Source organism: Helobdella robusta, assembly GCF_000326865.2.
Source record: "Helobdella robusta unplaced genomic scaffold HELROscaffold_7, whole genome shotgun sequence".
Taxonomy (NCBI): domain Eukaryota; kingdom Metazoa; phylum Annelida; class Clitellata; order Rhynchobdellida; family Glossiphoniidae; genus Helobdella; species Helobdella robusta.
Window position 1 is genome coordinate 89,109 of NW_008705398.1, and position 16,892 is coordinate 106,000.

The 16,892-nt window shown below is 31.2% G+C and overlaps 3 protein-coding genes across 3 annotated transcripts; 1 reads left to right on the forward strand and 2 right to left on the reverse strand.

Annotated features, from left to right (window-relative positions):
• Positions 1-2,482: 2,482 nt before the first annotated feature.
• Positions 2,483-8,161, reverse strand: HELRODRAFT_164612 (hypothetical protein; the record flags this gene model as incomplete). The annotated part of the gene is made up of 9 exons (XM_009030630.1): positions 2,483-2,506; positions 2,764-2,933; positions 3,185-6,172; positions 6,519-6,621; positions 6,934-7,001; positions 7,242-7,317; positions 7,441-7,496; positions 7,654-7,766; positions 8,121-8,161. 9 exons carry the CDS (start codon positions 8,159-8,161, stop codon positions 2,483-2,485), a joined length of 3,639 nt encoding a protein of 1,212 aa, XP_009028878.1.
• Positions 8,162-11,076: 2,915 nt separating this feature from the next.
• Positions 11,077-12,486, forward strand: HELRODRAFT_156075 (hypothetical protein; the record flags this gene model as incomplete). The annotated part of the gene is made up of 6 exons (XM_009030631.1): positions 11,077-11,249; positions 11,412-11,527; positions 11,686-11,794; positions 11,866-12,031; positions 12,103-12,220; positions 12,335-12,486. The coding sequence occupies 6 exons, from the start codon at positions 11,077-11,079 to the stop codon at positions 12,484-12,486; spliced, it is 834 nt and encodes a 277-aa protein (XP_009028879.1).
• A 477-nt stretch (positions 12,487-12,963) lies between these two features.
• Positions 12,964-13,125, reverse strand: HELRODRAFT_69259 (hypothetical protein; the record flags this gene model as incomplete). Its single annotated transcript, XM_009030546.1, has 1 exon — positions 12,964-13,125. A coding segment is annotated over one exon (162 nt), but the record flags the coding sequence as incomplete, so codon positions are not given.
• Between the last annotated feature and the right edge of the window lie 3,767 nt (positions 13,126-16,892).

A 16,892-nucleotide genomic window follows, 5' to 3' on the forward strand; every position in this document is an offset into this window, starting at 1 on the left:
ATAGCACGATTTTTTAATGTGACGCTGATATAGTAACGAAATTAATAATAGCAATAGACAAAAAGGTAAGTAGCCATGCAGTAATAATACTTATTCAACGAGTTCGTATAATTACACCTACTTACATTACTTATACTTGCACGCACACGCACGCGCACATACACACATACATAAGCTACATAAGCACGTACATGATGATCGTACGATCAACCAACATATGGAAGGAAGTTTTTTAAGTTTTATTAAATCACTTTGTTTTTAAGATTTATTGAAAGATAAGGATTATTGAAATGGGATTGGTAATTCGGAACGAAACCGTTTGGGGAAATGACGTCATTTTAAAAGTAGTTTCACAGTACGTTAGTGAATTAGCAGAAATAAACATTGTATTCGATTCCTATAAATAGATAGATATGTGTAGTTATTAAATATATATATATATATTTATACATTTAAATTTTACAATTACAGTGAAGTAAGGTGTGTGGAGTCAAATTATTTTGAATTCTCTCGGAATAATTTGATTTGAATCGCGTGCGTACATACACATGTAACATTGATTTCTGTTGGTTTTATAATGAAGTTATATAAAAAATATATATAAAGAATTTAGAATTTATGTATACAAATAATTATCAAGATTATATGTCTACATAAAAAGAAATACAGCAGTTCCAACCAGTCAATCAATCAGAATGTTTCGAAGTTTGAGTAGCTCTGTTGTCAAGAATGTATATTATTGTATTAAATAAAACCAAAAATCAATAACATTGAATCAATAAAATTTTTACAGATATTAATGATTGAATTGATTGTGAGTATAATATATAAAGAAATAAAGTAAAAGAAATACATATTTTCATTTTTCAATAGTTATGTGAAAAAGGAGTGATCTCGATTGAATTTGAATTCAACTAGCTAAACGTATACACACACTCGAACCTTCCCATCAGGAAGTTCGTAGGCGGTCGTTGAATTCATTCTAGTATAGTTAATATATTGTTGTTAAACACATATAATAATGTTTCCTATACATTAAATAAAGTTTTTTAATGATGTCAATGATTGAAATGATAAGAATATATGAATGGAACTGGTATAAATAGGAGCTGAAAATGTGTTAAAATCCGACCGGGCGCTTTAGGGCATTCCCTTAGCGCCTGGTCCCTTTTTTTATTTCCTAATTTTATTTTTTAGTTAAGTTGTTTATTATTACTAGACGTATTGGTTACTTATTAATACTAGGTTTATCCGTTTATTTTATTCGTTACTTATTATTTCTAGATTTGTTCGTTTATTTTATTGTAATTATTATTGCGCGGTCATACAAACACACACACACAAACATACATACATACATACATACATATATTCGTTGTTTTTGTTTACTTGATGTTTTATTCTCTTTTCTTTACTTTTTTCTTCGTAATTGTACAAATAGGTAGGATTAATTCGTAAGTTGAGCTAATTGAACATAGGTAGGTGAGTTAATTTAGTGAACATAGGTAAGTTAGGGACTCTATTCTTTCTTTCTTTCTTACGTTTTGGTTGATTTGTATTGTATTGTTTTTTTGTTCAAACAACACCAACATCAGCAATCAAACACAACAATCAACACAATATTATTTTCGTTATATTTTAGTTAAGTTTAGTTAAGTTGTTTATTATATCTAAACCATTCGTTACTTAGTATTACTAGATTTGTTCGTTTATTTTTTTCGTTACTTATTATTTCTAGATTTATTCGTTTATTTTATTCGTTACTGTTATTTCTAGATTTGTTTGTTTCTTAGAGTTTGCACACACACACACACACATACACACACGTACATACATACATATATTCGTTGTTTTGTTTGCTTGATGTTTTATTCTCTTTACTTCTTTCTTCGTAATTGTACAAATAGGTAGGATTAATTCGTAAGTTGAGCTAATTGAACATAGGTAGGTGAGTTAATTTAGTGAACATGGGTAAGTTAGGGACTCTATTCTTTCTTTCTTTCGTTCTAGTTTATTTGTATTGTATTGTTTTTTGTTCAACACAACATCAACAACAGCAATCAAACACAACAATCGACACAATATTATTTTCGTTAGGTATATTTTAGTTAATTTGTTTATTATTACTAGATATTCGTTACTTATTATTTCTAGACTGTCGTTTTATTATTAACCCCCTCACGAACGGCTGCCTTGACGTGGCGAGGGGGCTTCTCACTAAATGCCGTTTAAGTTTGTGCTTCTTCTTCACTTGTTTGTTCTCTTAAAAATACGATTCTCGGCTACATTAGCGTTTGCAACGATTTACCCATCCTTTTTAATAAATTTTATTGGATGTTTTTTAATTGCTAGTTATTATAATCCATCCAATCACATTCAAGATGATGCTTCAAATGCATCCAATCAAATTCATTTGTTTGTTTGTTCAATGTGATTACTTAACGGTCATTTTACTAGTTATTGCGTTACAATTTTTCACGTTTTATTCGATCCCAACAATTTGCGCCTTAAAGTTTAAGAAAATCATAATTATGTATGATTATGCAAACACAGTACGCCAGAAAATGGAAGACAAAAAAGATTTGAAAACTTTTTAATTTCTACACACAAAAATAGAATCAAATTTCAATTAGAATAACTAGAAATTAGATTTTATTGTAGTTTTTAGGTGTGTATCATTTCAAAATCTTTAAGAAAATCAAAATTTGTATCAGTCTTGTTATTATGTATGAGAGAAGTAAGAGGCCGATTGTCATCACTAACCAAATAATCCATCAACTCAAAGTCAGGCATGGTATGGTAGACGTCCTGGGATGCCACGTCGGCACCCACTACCTTTGAGGTTGCTTCGCATCTTATAAAATTTTTAATTCCACCAATGTTTCCTGGGTCGTTGCTACTACTGCCAACGTCATTTTCACCACTGAATAGTTCTGCTGAATGGTCGTTCAAATCTAAATATTTGAAGTATTATCGTAATTAAAACACACACACAGAACTATATATATATATATATATATATATGTATATATATATATATATATATATACTTGATCAAATAAAAACGATTTGATTCTGATTTGATTGATACACATATTTATTTACTTATTTATTTAACGATTGAAGAATTTAGCAAAATATTTCATGAAGAAAGGAATGAATGCGAAAAATGAAGCACACAAACCAGTTGCACTAGATCTTATAACATCCAGCACATCTTCAAGGGAATGTTCCATTTCTTGAGAGGGTCGTTCAACATTTATTGAGTCCTTTAGCTGTTCTTGAATAGAAGAGGCAAGTGTTTGAACGGTTGCAAAGGATTCCTCAGAACTGTCTGTTTGCTGTGAAAATGCACTTGGATACATCTGTTTTACGTTTGATATGGAAAATGAAGTTTCTGTCAGCATTGGAGGCAAAGGCAAAGATTTCAATGTTACATTATTTTCGCCAGTTAAGACATCTGACACGAGACTATTTGTTCTATTGATGTCTGTAATGTTAGTAAGATTATTTATTTGTGAATCACTGTTTAAAAAAAATGATGGCTGCCGTTGGAAATGGTAGTGTGGTTTTTTAAATAAATTTTTGTTGATGCTACTGGTGCTATTTATTTTCGATAAAATATGCTGCTGTTGATAATTGCAATTAATATTAATACTATTATCATTTTCGTTGCTATCTTTATTAATGCCATTACTGACATTGTCATTCTTAACGTTAAACACGCTATCCACATTGTCCTTAATAATGCTAAATTGCTTAAAACATTCATGTATGGATTGTTGTTTATCAATATATTGTTGCATATCATGATCAACACGTTTTGATCTGTCTGCTCCCATGTTCTGGTTCTCAGGCGTAAAATGAATTTGTTGCTTTTGTTGATGTTGTTGCAGTTGTTGTAGTTGATGTTGTTGTTGCTCATGTTGATGTAGTTTCAGATGAGGACCCTGTTGTAATTGTGTGACTCTTTGTTGCAGTTGAATGTGTTGTTGGGGGACTCGTTGAGATTGTTGCTGCTTGAATGAGCTGAAAGAGTTGCTTGCAGTGGATTTGTTGGACGGATGTTTGTTGGAGTATGTGAGTAATAAATGAATAATTTTATTTTTTACATTCAACTCTTGCATAACTGCCTCATATTTCAACTGCTGCTCATGCAAATTCGATTCAAGATTCATAATCTTCTGCTCGTATTGCAGCAGCCTACCCTCCAACGAAACATCTAGTGCAGATGTCATCTGGTGTCTTTCTGAATTGTCATTGCAATCGGCAGACTTTGCCAACTCATGTGCATTAGCTAGAGCTAGTTTGTTGCTAGTTGATTCATTCAAGCTATCAGCCCTCCCAAATTGTATTGGCTTCTCTATAAAATTTTCAGTTTCCATGGGTAGTGCCAACTGTAAACAAGCATTGTTGCGGTTGTTGTTGCTGTTGTTGTTGATGTTTTTGTTGATGTTGTTGTTATCAATATTCATCATCTTATTTTTCAAGTTAATGGAGGTAAGCAACTGATTTGTGTCCTCAACATTAATTAAAGAGTTAACGTTATAAATGAAGGCAGTTTTGTTGTTATTATCGATATTTGCATTATTGTTACTGTTGTTAGTATTATTACCATAGAAAAATTTATTATAATTATTTAATTGTGAAACATTGGACCCAGATTGATTGATAGCAGTCGTCCACAAGCTACCAAATGACATTGGATCCTCCATTAAAGTGCTGGAAGATGAAGCAGTTGTATCATTTCTACCACTTTCAAACTTCAATTCATTCATTTTAATCTCTTCAAAATCTTCTCGCCTATTCAACAATTTGGTATCGCAAACACCGTTGCTAGGGATGACAGCACGATGAAAAATTCCAGGACTCACAAAATTTTGGTTAGAGGTCATTACGCTCTGACTGTCAAAATTTAAATTAGAAACTGCATTCTGGCTTGTATTCAGAATAATCACATTAGTGCAAGTGAGCGAGTTAATATTGATAGGGTGGATACATGACACGTTGTTCAACCTTTTTACATCACTCAAAGAATTACTTTTTTCTAACTTGTGGATTTCAGCCCAAGATGAGGATGCAATGGTTTGTTTAGTGCTGCTATTTAGTTTGTTGTTATTCAGTTGCTGGTTGTTAGTGCTACATAAATTAATTGATAACGTGGATGATAACTTTACTTTAGGCTTTTCGGCATCTGACGATTTTAATAAAGTGCCTGAAGAGAGAGATGTTTGTGATGGTCTTTCAATTAATGGTGGATATGCATTGAGGAGATTGTTTTTTGTAGGCCCAACCTGCCACTGCATCAGTTGTTGTTGCTGCTCCTTCAAAATTTGTAACGTTTCATATTTCGGTTTACTTTTAGTCGTTTGAGGAGGACCCTTGTACTCATGAAATTTAATTTGCTTTGGCTTCGTTGTACTCGGTTTTGTTCTAATTTTTTTTTGAGATTTTTGCTGTCGATAGGTTGAACCAGTAGAAACTGTAAAATTGTTTAATGAGATGTTGTGAGTAAAAATCGTTGATGTTGTAACAAGTGCTGAACTTGTTATTGTTGTCATCGTGGTTGTTGTTGTTGTTGGCAGTGATGATGAAGATAATGTGCTGGTCGCTGAATTTTTGACGAAAGATTTGTCATGCTGCATTTGAGTGATCCTAAGTAGCGGCATAATGTCTGGGGCAGGAGGAATGCTGGATGCATTGTTGGATGCATTGTTGGATACGTTAGATGCATTGTTGGATACGTTAGATGCATTGTTGGAAGTATGGAAAGAATCTGATGCAACAGCGCAAACATGAACATTTGCTAATGTGCTGGTTGCTGCCGATGTCTCAACATTGAAATATTTCTGCACAGGTGAGAAAGAGGAGAAGGAAGAAGGGGATGGAGAAGAATGGATATGAACATCAGCATTACGATCAAACATGAAACTGAAATTATTATTTTTAGTATAAGCAGTGACATCACTGTTGTAGCTATTTCTGTTAGCTAATGTGTTATCATCTGGTGAGAATGAAATGTCATTAGAATCTCCATCAAAGAGAGCTGATGTTTGCTCATTGGCAATTAAATTGAATTCACCAGCAGAGAAAAAATCAACAAAATCATCATCGTTGCTTGGAGGACTGACTGTGCTATCATGTGCTGCTGCTGCTGCTGCATTCTCATCACCTACAAGATATAATTGCATACTTTTATTATAAAGTATAAAAAGTAGAAACGCATACAAAGTTTAGTTGCCTCTGAATATTTTAAATATCAATACCTTTTATTATAAATATAATTTTGAAATTGAATATGCAACGTGCTCTAAAAATATTAAAATGACAAAAATAAGGCCATGATGAAAATGCACGTAGGAGATTGTATGCACCTGGCCGACAGCACAACAAACAATTTCATGTAACATTCATAATCTTCAATTATTCATATTAAATGATTCTTATTTCATGGATAAATTCAATAATAAAGAGTATTTTAATTCAATATATCCGAAAAATTTGGAAAGGTTAGTAACCATTTTGAGAGAGAGGTGATGCATCTTCATCAAGGAGCAAAATATTTTTTGAGAGCAAATCAAGAGGGCCCGGCCTATGTGACAGCAAGTCATTCAAGTTATCCTATGGTGTTGTTGTCGTTCATGTATATAGTCATCATGCCTTATTAACCTAATTTCATATTCACTAAATTTGTTCAACATCTTGTCATGTTGAATGGCAAATTTAACATCATAATATTTAACACTACACACTGTTCAATGTCATGCCTAACATCAATAATACTCAATTTATTTCAGTTGCAAGGATTTTTTGACTTTTAGTTTATAATAGCATTTTTTATCATAATAATAATAATATTATTTAAAAAACTGTTATTTATAGTAACGTTATTTACAGTAACAAAATTTATAATGATGTCATTGAAGAGAGGACCTGCAGTCTGAACTTCTTTAGCAACTTCTGTTTGTCTTGCAACGACCTATCAACCAATGGATGGGTGTCTGGTAAAAATATTCACCAAACAAATTCATAAAAATCAGGTAATTATACGTTATTTTGTAGTATTTTTGGTGGCTCACAAAACTTTTCTACAAATATACTAAAAATTAAACATTTAAGCATATAAGTTAATAGAAAATGAGCATACAGTGTAAAGGTAAATAATGTTTAAAAATGCGCACTTTCAAGGAAAGACAAATAAATGAAACAGCTAATGAATAGATAATAAATAAGTTTTGAACCTTCTAATATGTGATGTTGTACCAAACAATCTCTATCTGGTCTCAGTTTCAATTTTTTCTGCAAGGAATCTCTTGCCTATGATTTTATTTCAAAGCAACAATTAAACATTATCATAATGCATAAAATTCTGAAATAAAAATTGATGTTTATTTAGAGGAGAAAACATTTATCTAAAAAAACAATTAAAAAAATAGACACCTTAGCTTGTTCCAAGTGTCTTAGTTGTTCAGTGAATGCCATAGGTGTATTCAACTCTTTTCAATATTCAAAATTTACATTTATATATTATGTTAATTTCACTGCAAGTTTACAAATCTATGAATTGAATTGGTGTAACTTTCTTATAGAAGAATTAACAGTTACAAACCAAAAGTGAAAAAAAACAATCAAACAAACAGAGAATAAACTCACTTGGATATATACCCTGATTCACCAGCTCAGGAATTGTTCTTCTAAGTTTCAACCTTCTATTCAAACCTTTGAAGTATATCAAAAACTGTACAATGATGTGATAAAAAAAAGATCTTTTTGGATGATGTGTAATTAAAATTAAAGAAGAATGATATAATAATAAAGGCAAATATGCAACATTAATTAAACAAAACATCTAATCATTGTACTGTATATTAGATGAAAATTAACTAATTGCACGGTTTAGTTTAAAAAATTACACAAGAATGAATAATGGCAGACTCTCTTTATTAGATTCCATGGTATCTTGTAGTGACTTCTGTTCAATGTTTGGGTGAAAATTCATCCCAGTGGACCAAAGGGGATCATACATATCTTGCAGGGTTGACTGCAAACAATTGACAGATTGAGGTGTCAATAGAAATGAAGACAACAACTGTGATGATGTTGCATCTTTCTTTTCTAACCTACTTATTCTTCCATCTACTGATTCCTCAGTTGATGTCATCATCAAACCTGCCTTTACTTTTAATTACTTGAGAATTTTTTAATTTTCATTAATTTAAAAACCAGTTTGACATAACACATCCTTGAAAAAATTAAGAATATTTTATCAATTTTATTTTTATGTTCATAAAAAAATATCATTTAAAAATTATTATTTTAAATATTAAATAAATTAAATTAAAATTATACCTTGTCTTTACTACACATTAACAAAGTTTAAAATTTAAATGTTATAAAATTTATAATATAAATAAATAATACAATAAAAATCTTTAAAAAATTAAACTAAAACTAAAGTTTAATTAAAAAAAACAAACTGATTCTTGTGCCTATCAGCTTATCACTTATCTTAATTTAGTTTATTTATTTATTATTATTATTAATAAGAAAAGAATTGATTTATTTTATAAACATTATAAACGAGAAAACATAAAAACTTTCAAAAATTTAAATATATAAAAACTAAAAATGTTCAATTATTAAACTCCAGAAACTATAAAAATAATCAGGATTTTAATTTTTATTTTATTCAATCAATTCTTCAACTTTCATTCATTCAATTTCAATCAATTCAATGATTCTGTCAAAAAAAATTCTGTCAATGTGTTTTTTAGTATTTAAGATAAATAAAAAAGAGAAAACATTTTTGCATAAAAAAGAAAAAATAATTTAATTAAATAAAACTAATCGGACACGACTAGTAGACAACAAAATGTGAAGTTTATAATAAAATAAACAAAATTGACAACTCTCTTCACGACAATTTTTGTCACCAGGGAATAAATTTTTTAAAGTAATGTAACATTACATTATTCATATAACTAGAATAATCAATTCAACCAATCGGTCGGGCTATTTGACATGCTTGAAATCGCATGGATTTTAACGAGCAAGCTATATGAAATATTTACTTGACTTAATATGCTTAAAACATTTTAGTAATTCTATATATTTTTATTCAATAAAATTATGTATTATTAAATTATTTCTTGAATATAAAAATTGCTTTTGGTCCGGTGAAATCCGGTGGCTTACTGAAGCCGAAGGTTGGTTTACTAGGATTGAACTATAGTCACCCTTTTTTACACTATTCGATCATGTTAAAAATTTGTTTGCTTATGAAATAAACGGCCTAAATAAATTAAAATGGTTATTTGAACAACCATCTTTATTATATTCAATGAATCAATAAATCAATGAATCAATAAATCAATGAATCAGTCAGTCAGTCAGTCAGTCAGTCAGTCAGTCAGTCAGTCAGTCAGTCAGTCAGTCAGTCAGTCAGTCAGTCAGTCAGTCAGTCAGTCAGTCAGTCAGTCAGTCAGTCAGTCAGTCAGTCAGTCAGTCAGTCAGTCAGTCAGTCAGTCAGTCAGTCAGTCAGTCAGTCAGTCAGTCAGTCAGTCAGTCAGTCAGTCAGTCAGTCAGTCAACCAACCAACCAATCAATCAATCAACCAATCAATCAATCAATCAACCAATCAATCAATCAACCAATCAAATCACACAATCAACCAACCATTCAAACAACTAGTCGACCAACCAATCAAATAACCAATCAATCAACCAATCGAATTAAATTTTGAATAAAATATTTTTAAAACTCGCTCGCGTTATTTCATTGAAATCGATATTGGAGATATTCGTATATAAAGCGAGCAAAATTTTAATATAAAAGCGCTTATCAATCTAAGCATATTGGCTCAGCTTGGCTTGGCTCGGCTTGGATGTTAAGCAAGGTGTAGTCTCAGACTATTTTTAATTCTTCCCTAAAAATTTGAACTGCGTGCGCACATATGTAGCACTGATTACTCTTGCTTTATACTATATATATAAAGTGAGCAGGATTTTAATATAAATAAAGCGCTTATAAATCTACGCATTGACTCAGCTTGGCTTGGCTCGGCTTGGAATTGCATGTTAGGCAGATTCAACCAGCCAATTAGAAAGTTTCGAAGACGCCTGTCGGCTTCTTTGCGTTTCTCTATTTTCATTTGAATTAATTAAAAAATAAGATTTTCCTATTCATTTAGGTTCATTCAGGTTCATTCATTTAGGTTGAAGCTTCCAGAGGAGTTCATTGTGGAAGATCAGTGGCAAAGAATGCACGCCTGGTTAGGGTTTGTTTTATGGTTTTCTGCGGTTCCTTTTTTGCCAGTTGGCTGGCTTTTCCGGCTGGCGGGTTTCACCACGGCTCGTTTCTCTATTTTAATTTAAATTAAATAAATGACTGACTGACTGACTGATTCATTGAATATAATAAAGATGGTTGTTCAAATAACAATTTTAATTTATTTAGGCCGTTTATTTCATAAGCAAACATTTTTGTAACATGATCGAATAGTGTAAAAAAGGGTGACTATAGTTCAATCCTAGTAAACCAACCTTCGGCTTCAGTAAGCCACCGGATTTCACCGGGCAGCAATTTTTATATTCAAATTCTATAAAATAAAAATATATAGAATTACTAAATGTTTTAAGCATATTAAGTCAAGTAAATATTTCATATAGCTTGCTTGTTATAATCTATTCAATTTCGTAAGCCAGTAATCCAAGCATGTCAAATAGCCCGACCCTTGACTCGAATAATAACAAATCACCCTTCAAAGCTTCTCCGAAGTGACCTCCCTGTTCGACCGTTAAAAGTAAGCGAAGTCCGTTATATTTATTCTAGTTATGTTATTTATATGGTCAAATTTGATTATTTTGTAAAGGAGAAAAACATGTGCTGTTTTATCGGTAAATGGTACGGTAAATCAGAACTATTGTTTAAATGTAAATTTAATTCAAAATGAAAATTTTTTTTTTTGTTTTTTGCTTGGCTTTCTAATTTTATAATTATACTTTAATAACTATTTCCATCATTTAGCTAAGTGACGATTAAGTTTTGTCAATAATTAGCAAATAAACACAATCACCAATGTCTGTTTCCAAGTGCGAAGATGAAAAGATTTCAAAAGCGATTGAGGCAAAAATTGAAAGAAATAGGCAGAGAGCTCTGCTAATCCGGCAGGAGAAAGTTAACAAACGTTTGCACTCATTAGATGAAGACAATCATGTAAAAAATCAGGTTTCTAATGAATGTGACGAAAGGTTATTATATAAAAAATGTACTAACTAATATGAAACATGCTGTGATTTTCATCAATAAATGCATTTCTGAAAGTCTTAGTCCAACTTATATAAATATTATTGTTTGTCAAATGAACATCATTGATATTGTAAATAAAAACCTATTTTTTTAAATGCTTTAAGCCACTACTGCAGTAAAAAATCCACATGGGTATTACCTAAAAATGATGATACAGGCGCTGGTGGCTTTTTAAAGGAAGATCATCCTGATTCAAAAGTTAAACTTGTTCACAAAAAAGGTTTTTTTTTCAAATTATGCCCTTTGTTAAGCTTTTTAATTATATATTATTATAAAATGAAAATATTTTATAATTAACAAAATGAAAAACCTTTTGTGTTTTTAAATAACCTCATTTTGTTGAATATACCTGTAAATTTTTTTGTTTTTATTTCATAGGCGGCTTATTGTATAATCACGAGAAACCAATCTGTGAAGATTGCAAATCAACATTTTCAGATTCATTTTTGTTTGACCATTTTTTAAAATCAGTTTGTGACAGTTGCAGGTTGTCATTACCTTTATTTGCTTTTTATTTAACTGTATGCATTGCCCTACTAATATTGAATTGATATCCAGGGATAAAGAAGAGAAGCATAGGTTGATAACAAAAACTGAGGCCAAAGAGAGATATTTATTGAAAGATTGTGACTTTGAAATAAGAGAACCTGTGTTAAAATATGTTTTGAAAAAAAATCCTAATTATAAAAAGTTTGGAGAGATGAAGCTATATTTAGAGTGTCAGGTAAGTACAAAAATATCTCATCAGTTCAGTATAGCTTCACGTTTAGCACTTGGTTTACAATTTTTTAAAAGGTAGCAGAAAGGGCTTTTGAAGTTTGGGGCAGTGATGAAAAGTTAGAAGAAGAAATTGAGAGAAGAAATGAAAACAGAAACAAAGCCAAGAAAAAAAAATTTGACAGAAAAATTCAAGGTCTGTCTTTGATGTTATTGTGACTAGTTTTGATTGCTTTTATTTCTTTTGGGTGATGCTATTTTCAACAGATCAAAAATTAATATAGTTTCATAATTCACACAACATTTTCAGATCTAAGAAAGTCGGTGAGAAATAGCTTATATGAGAACAAGTCACACGCTCATGAACACGAATTTGGAGAAGAGAGCTATCGAGAAGTTGACGACACTTATTCCAAAGTTTGCAGAACCTGTGGATTTGTTAGCACTTATGAAAAAATGTAGGCCATGGAAAGCAGTTTGTGCTCAGACAAAATTTACAATTTATCATTTTACCGTTATTTTTGCTTTTTTCATATACCTTTTGTTCATCTTATTGTAGTGCGCAATACATTCTGCTTGTTTTTTTATTTCTTAATTATCTTTCTACTCAACATATAAATACAATAATTTTTATTTACCTATTTATGTTTTTACGCCCTACCTCGGGGAACCGGGTCTCTGGATGCAAAACGAAGATTGATTGATTGATATCTATGTTTTTATTGGTTGAAAAATGAAACATTATAAAAATAAGTTTTGTACACTATTGTGCATAAAATAAATTATAAATACACTAAGGTATGTATGAAATCAGATTGACATGCAAGTTATAAAATCACAAGCTGTGCTCCAATTGATTGCTACTTACCAGGGTTAATAGTAATGCAATAAAAAGATGACAATAGTAATGCAACGTTATCTTTTACAGGTGAAAAAATATTAGAAAACAAAATTTTTTGGAAAAATTCCTGTTTGGTTGTGAATGTTCCCCAGCAGCCAATCATCATCAACCTCTTTCAGTACGTTTATCACTTCACCGGCTCTGAAGTTTAAATCTCCCTGATGTTCACTCTGAAAATCATAAAGTGCGATAACTTTTCTTGGTAGATTTGAAGAATAATTTGCAGGGCTTGACTTTTCCTTTTCGTTAAGTTCATGTACAGTTTGAAACCTGCAGAAATTATATTTTTTTTGTTGTCAACTGGTTTTTAAAAATAGCACATAATCTAATTGAACTTACATTTCAGTACTATCGATATTGAAATCAACAAATGAAAGTGGTAAAATCCCTCGTGATACGATTTCGTTTTCATTCATTTCACCTTCTATCCATTCATCATTAACTTTATTGGTGACAATAATGAGCTGTCCTGCTTTGAAAGATAACTCTCTGTTCTCTTTCTCACCACGAAAGTCGTACCTGTCATTGTTTGTCGTTTTGATGTTCATCATCATGTTTAGTGGTGATGGATCTAGGGGGAGGGGGCCAGTGCCTGTCCCCGTTGTGAGCTGTATTTGTAATAAAAGTCAGCAAAACTCATTGTTTCAACAGAAAAGTACCGTTTTATTTGGAAATCGACCAAAAATAGACACTACCGCAAATGTCATTATCTTGGCCCCACCGTGAAACTGCTCCCCCCCCCCGTAAAATTTTGAACGCTTTCAAAATTTTGGCCTCCCCCGTTAAAGTTGTCTATATTCGCCATTGATCAAGTTCAATCTTGTTAAATTCACTAAGATTTTCATTTTACTAACGCTCATCTTCTTATAGATAGTTGGTACATGTGTTAAATGATAAGGATTTTATATGATTGGAAAGCTATGATTACAATTATTGATCTCGATTATTCCGTAATTCATTCTTAGCATAAATTAATGCAATGAAATGAAGAGAAAATTAATAATGTAACCCACAACGCTCGACAAAGTTTAGTTTCTTGTGAAGCATCACATTTGTTTTCAATCTGGCTTTTGTCATCAGCACAGTGATCTTCGACAATACATACTTTGTTTGCAGCATCACAACAGACGTCACCATCAGCAGTCGTTGCGTGGACTGGCAGAGGAACAAGAACCTGAACGAAACTTGAAGGGAACATGCCCTGATGAATTTTTGAATTTTCAGGTTCAGCGTCGTTGATTTTCAAGTGGCCTTTCATCCATTCATCACCCACCCAACTATCTAATGTTATTTCATCATTAGCCTGTAGTATACGATTTATTAAGTTAATTTCTTTTAGTTGAACTACATGAATTCACCAAGATTTGATGATAGGTTGTAATCTGTACATTCAAATTTTTAGCAATACATAACCTTAAACTTTAAATCTTCTGGATGTCCTGAATCATAATCAAACAAAGCAACTGCCAATGGAACTGAAAGTAAGAAATTTATGTTTTTTAAAAAACAAAATCAAATGTTTGTTGAATATATTCTTGTAGACCTGGTTGTTGGTTGATTTTTGGTGAAATATTTGGTCTCTTAGGTTGAGGTTTCGATGGCATAACATGCACATCATCTGACACTTTAAATTGAGCTTGAGTGATGTTGTGTCTTTCTGTAGCCTGCATGTCCTTCTCTTCATTTTCCAGCTTCTTAGCATTCAAGTGGTTGTCTTTTCTAATCAAATCAATACCTTCAATGCATGTGTCTATTTTATTATTTACCTTACTGACAATTTTATTTTCTTTTTTATTCAATGAAATCATAGACATAGAAAGTGAAGGTTTGGGCTTGATGATTGTTGGCTTTTGAGGAATATTTGAAGTTTTTCTCAAGGTTATAACCTCATGGTTTTCATTTGAACTTGCTTGATCTTCAAACGATTTTGATAAGCTTGTATCAATTGATTCTTCACAAATTAATTTGTTTGTGTATAAAGTTTTGGGTCTAATTATTGTTAAATTATTATTCATTAATTTTTTCCTGCTTACAACATTAGAAGTTTGTTCTTTAGAAGCGCCACAATTGTTGTTGTGAACGTTGTCCATCCAATTTCCGCCAAATTTCATTTTCAATTCTTTGAATGCTATAGATTCAGTGCAGACATCAGGGGTATAATTAGATTTGGGGATATCATTTACTAATTCTTCATCATCCTTTTTTATTCCAGCATTCACATTAGAATTAAACTTGGAATCTAAAATACTGGGAGAGGTACATTTAGTTGTGTTTAAACTTTTCCTTGTTACAGGGACTGGATTGATCTTGGACTTCAAAATTACTGGGAAAATTGAATTTAATAACAATTGAGTATTGAGGGTAGCTGATCACATTTAATAATTAATATCATCAAATGTGATTAAGATTATAAAAGTGATAATAGTAATAATTAGTATTGTATTATTTATTATTATCATTATATTATATTACCTCAAGATAACAAGTTTATATAACTTGAAATTATATAATTTAACATATGACACAAAACAACTAGCTAGCCCAGCACATCATAACTTAGAAACGTTTTGTAGGCAGACAAACCAATAGAAACAATGCTTTTTAATTTGTGATACAATTTAACAAACTAGTTTCAAGTGTAAAGTGCATGAATGGTTTACAAACCTGGAATCGGTGGTCTGGGTGGTTTTTTTGGAGGATCGTATGTTAATTTAACTTTATCATCACCATCAGTATTGTCCTTGCTATAAATGTTAGCAGTAATGTTGTTGGCGTTGTTAAACAATTGGATTTGCTTTGCTATCGATTCAATATTTTTGAATTCAAAACATTTCTTTTCAGTACAACTTTTGAAATCACTGGCAGACAATGGCTCTGCACTTATTACTGTTATCACCGGTCTCTTCCTCACATATGACGACATTTTTTATGGCAATCGTTTACTTTAAATGTCAGAATAAGGCCGTCAAATGCTGTCTAATTAACTTTTAAGCCGCAACACCTGACTTTCATTGATTAAGATAGAGAGAAATGTGCTGTTAACACTGTAAGGTAATTTTATTCTTAATTTATACATCGGCGAATATTGGATGGAAATATTTATTTTCCAACGTACGTTTTACATAAGGAATAGTTTAAAATTTGTAAATTTACATATTAGTAAGTATTTTTAAACTTTTATCTTTCCTTGATGATCCTAATTAAACCAAAACGCCCAGCGTTTGCTTTATCTAGTCCTTTTCTCTGCAACTCTCTACCTCGTCTAAATAGGTTACTCCATCACTTAGATAGTTCAAAGCAGATCTCAAGACCCATCTGTTTTTGTGAAATTCATTGAGGAGCGCTGTTGAACATCGCAGAAATGACGATTGATTGATTGATTGATTGATTGGTTGGTTGGTTGATTGATTGATTGATTAAACATTAAAATATAACAAATGATTTCTTTTGCAAAAAATGTTACATAATTTTCAATCAGAACCTATAGTGAATAATCATGCTTTCAGACTTCGGTCATTAAAATTTTAGGGAGAACATCTAAAAACTGTTCATGCGTAACATAACGATCTCCGATGAATCTGTTAATCATTTGCGTAATCAGATAAAAACTATTAATTTTTATTTAATTTTTTCAATAATTTGTTCACATGTGAATTATTGACACCATAACTTGACAGAACTGCTCCAATGGCTCATATCATATCGCGAACTACGACCGTTTGTTAATCACCGTCGTTGGCTGTTGGAAGTGTATAAAAATTTACTTTTTGTTTTTGATTTTTATTAACTGAATTAATAAATTATTTAATTTAGTAATTGAAACTAATGTCAGAAAGATGATGATTTCAAGATGACTTTGAAATAAAATAGTAATTAATCAATTTCCGCTGGTTTCGCTCGATTGATTGTGTGTGAGGTCGCCATCTTAACTTTGTTAAACAAACGCATTAATTTTTATTTCAATGGA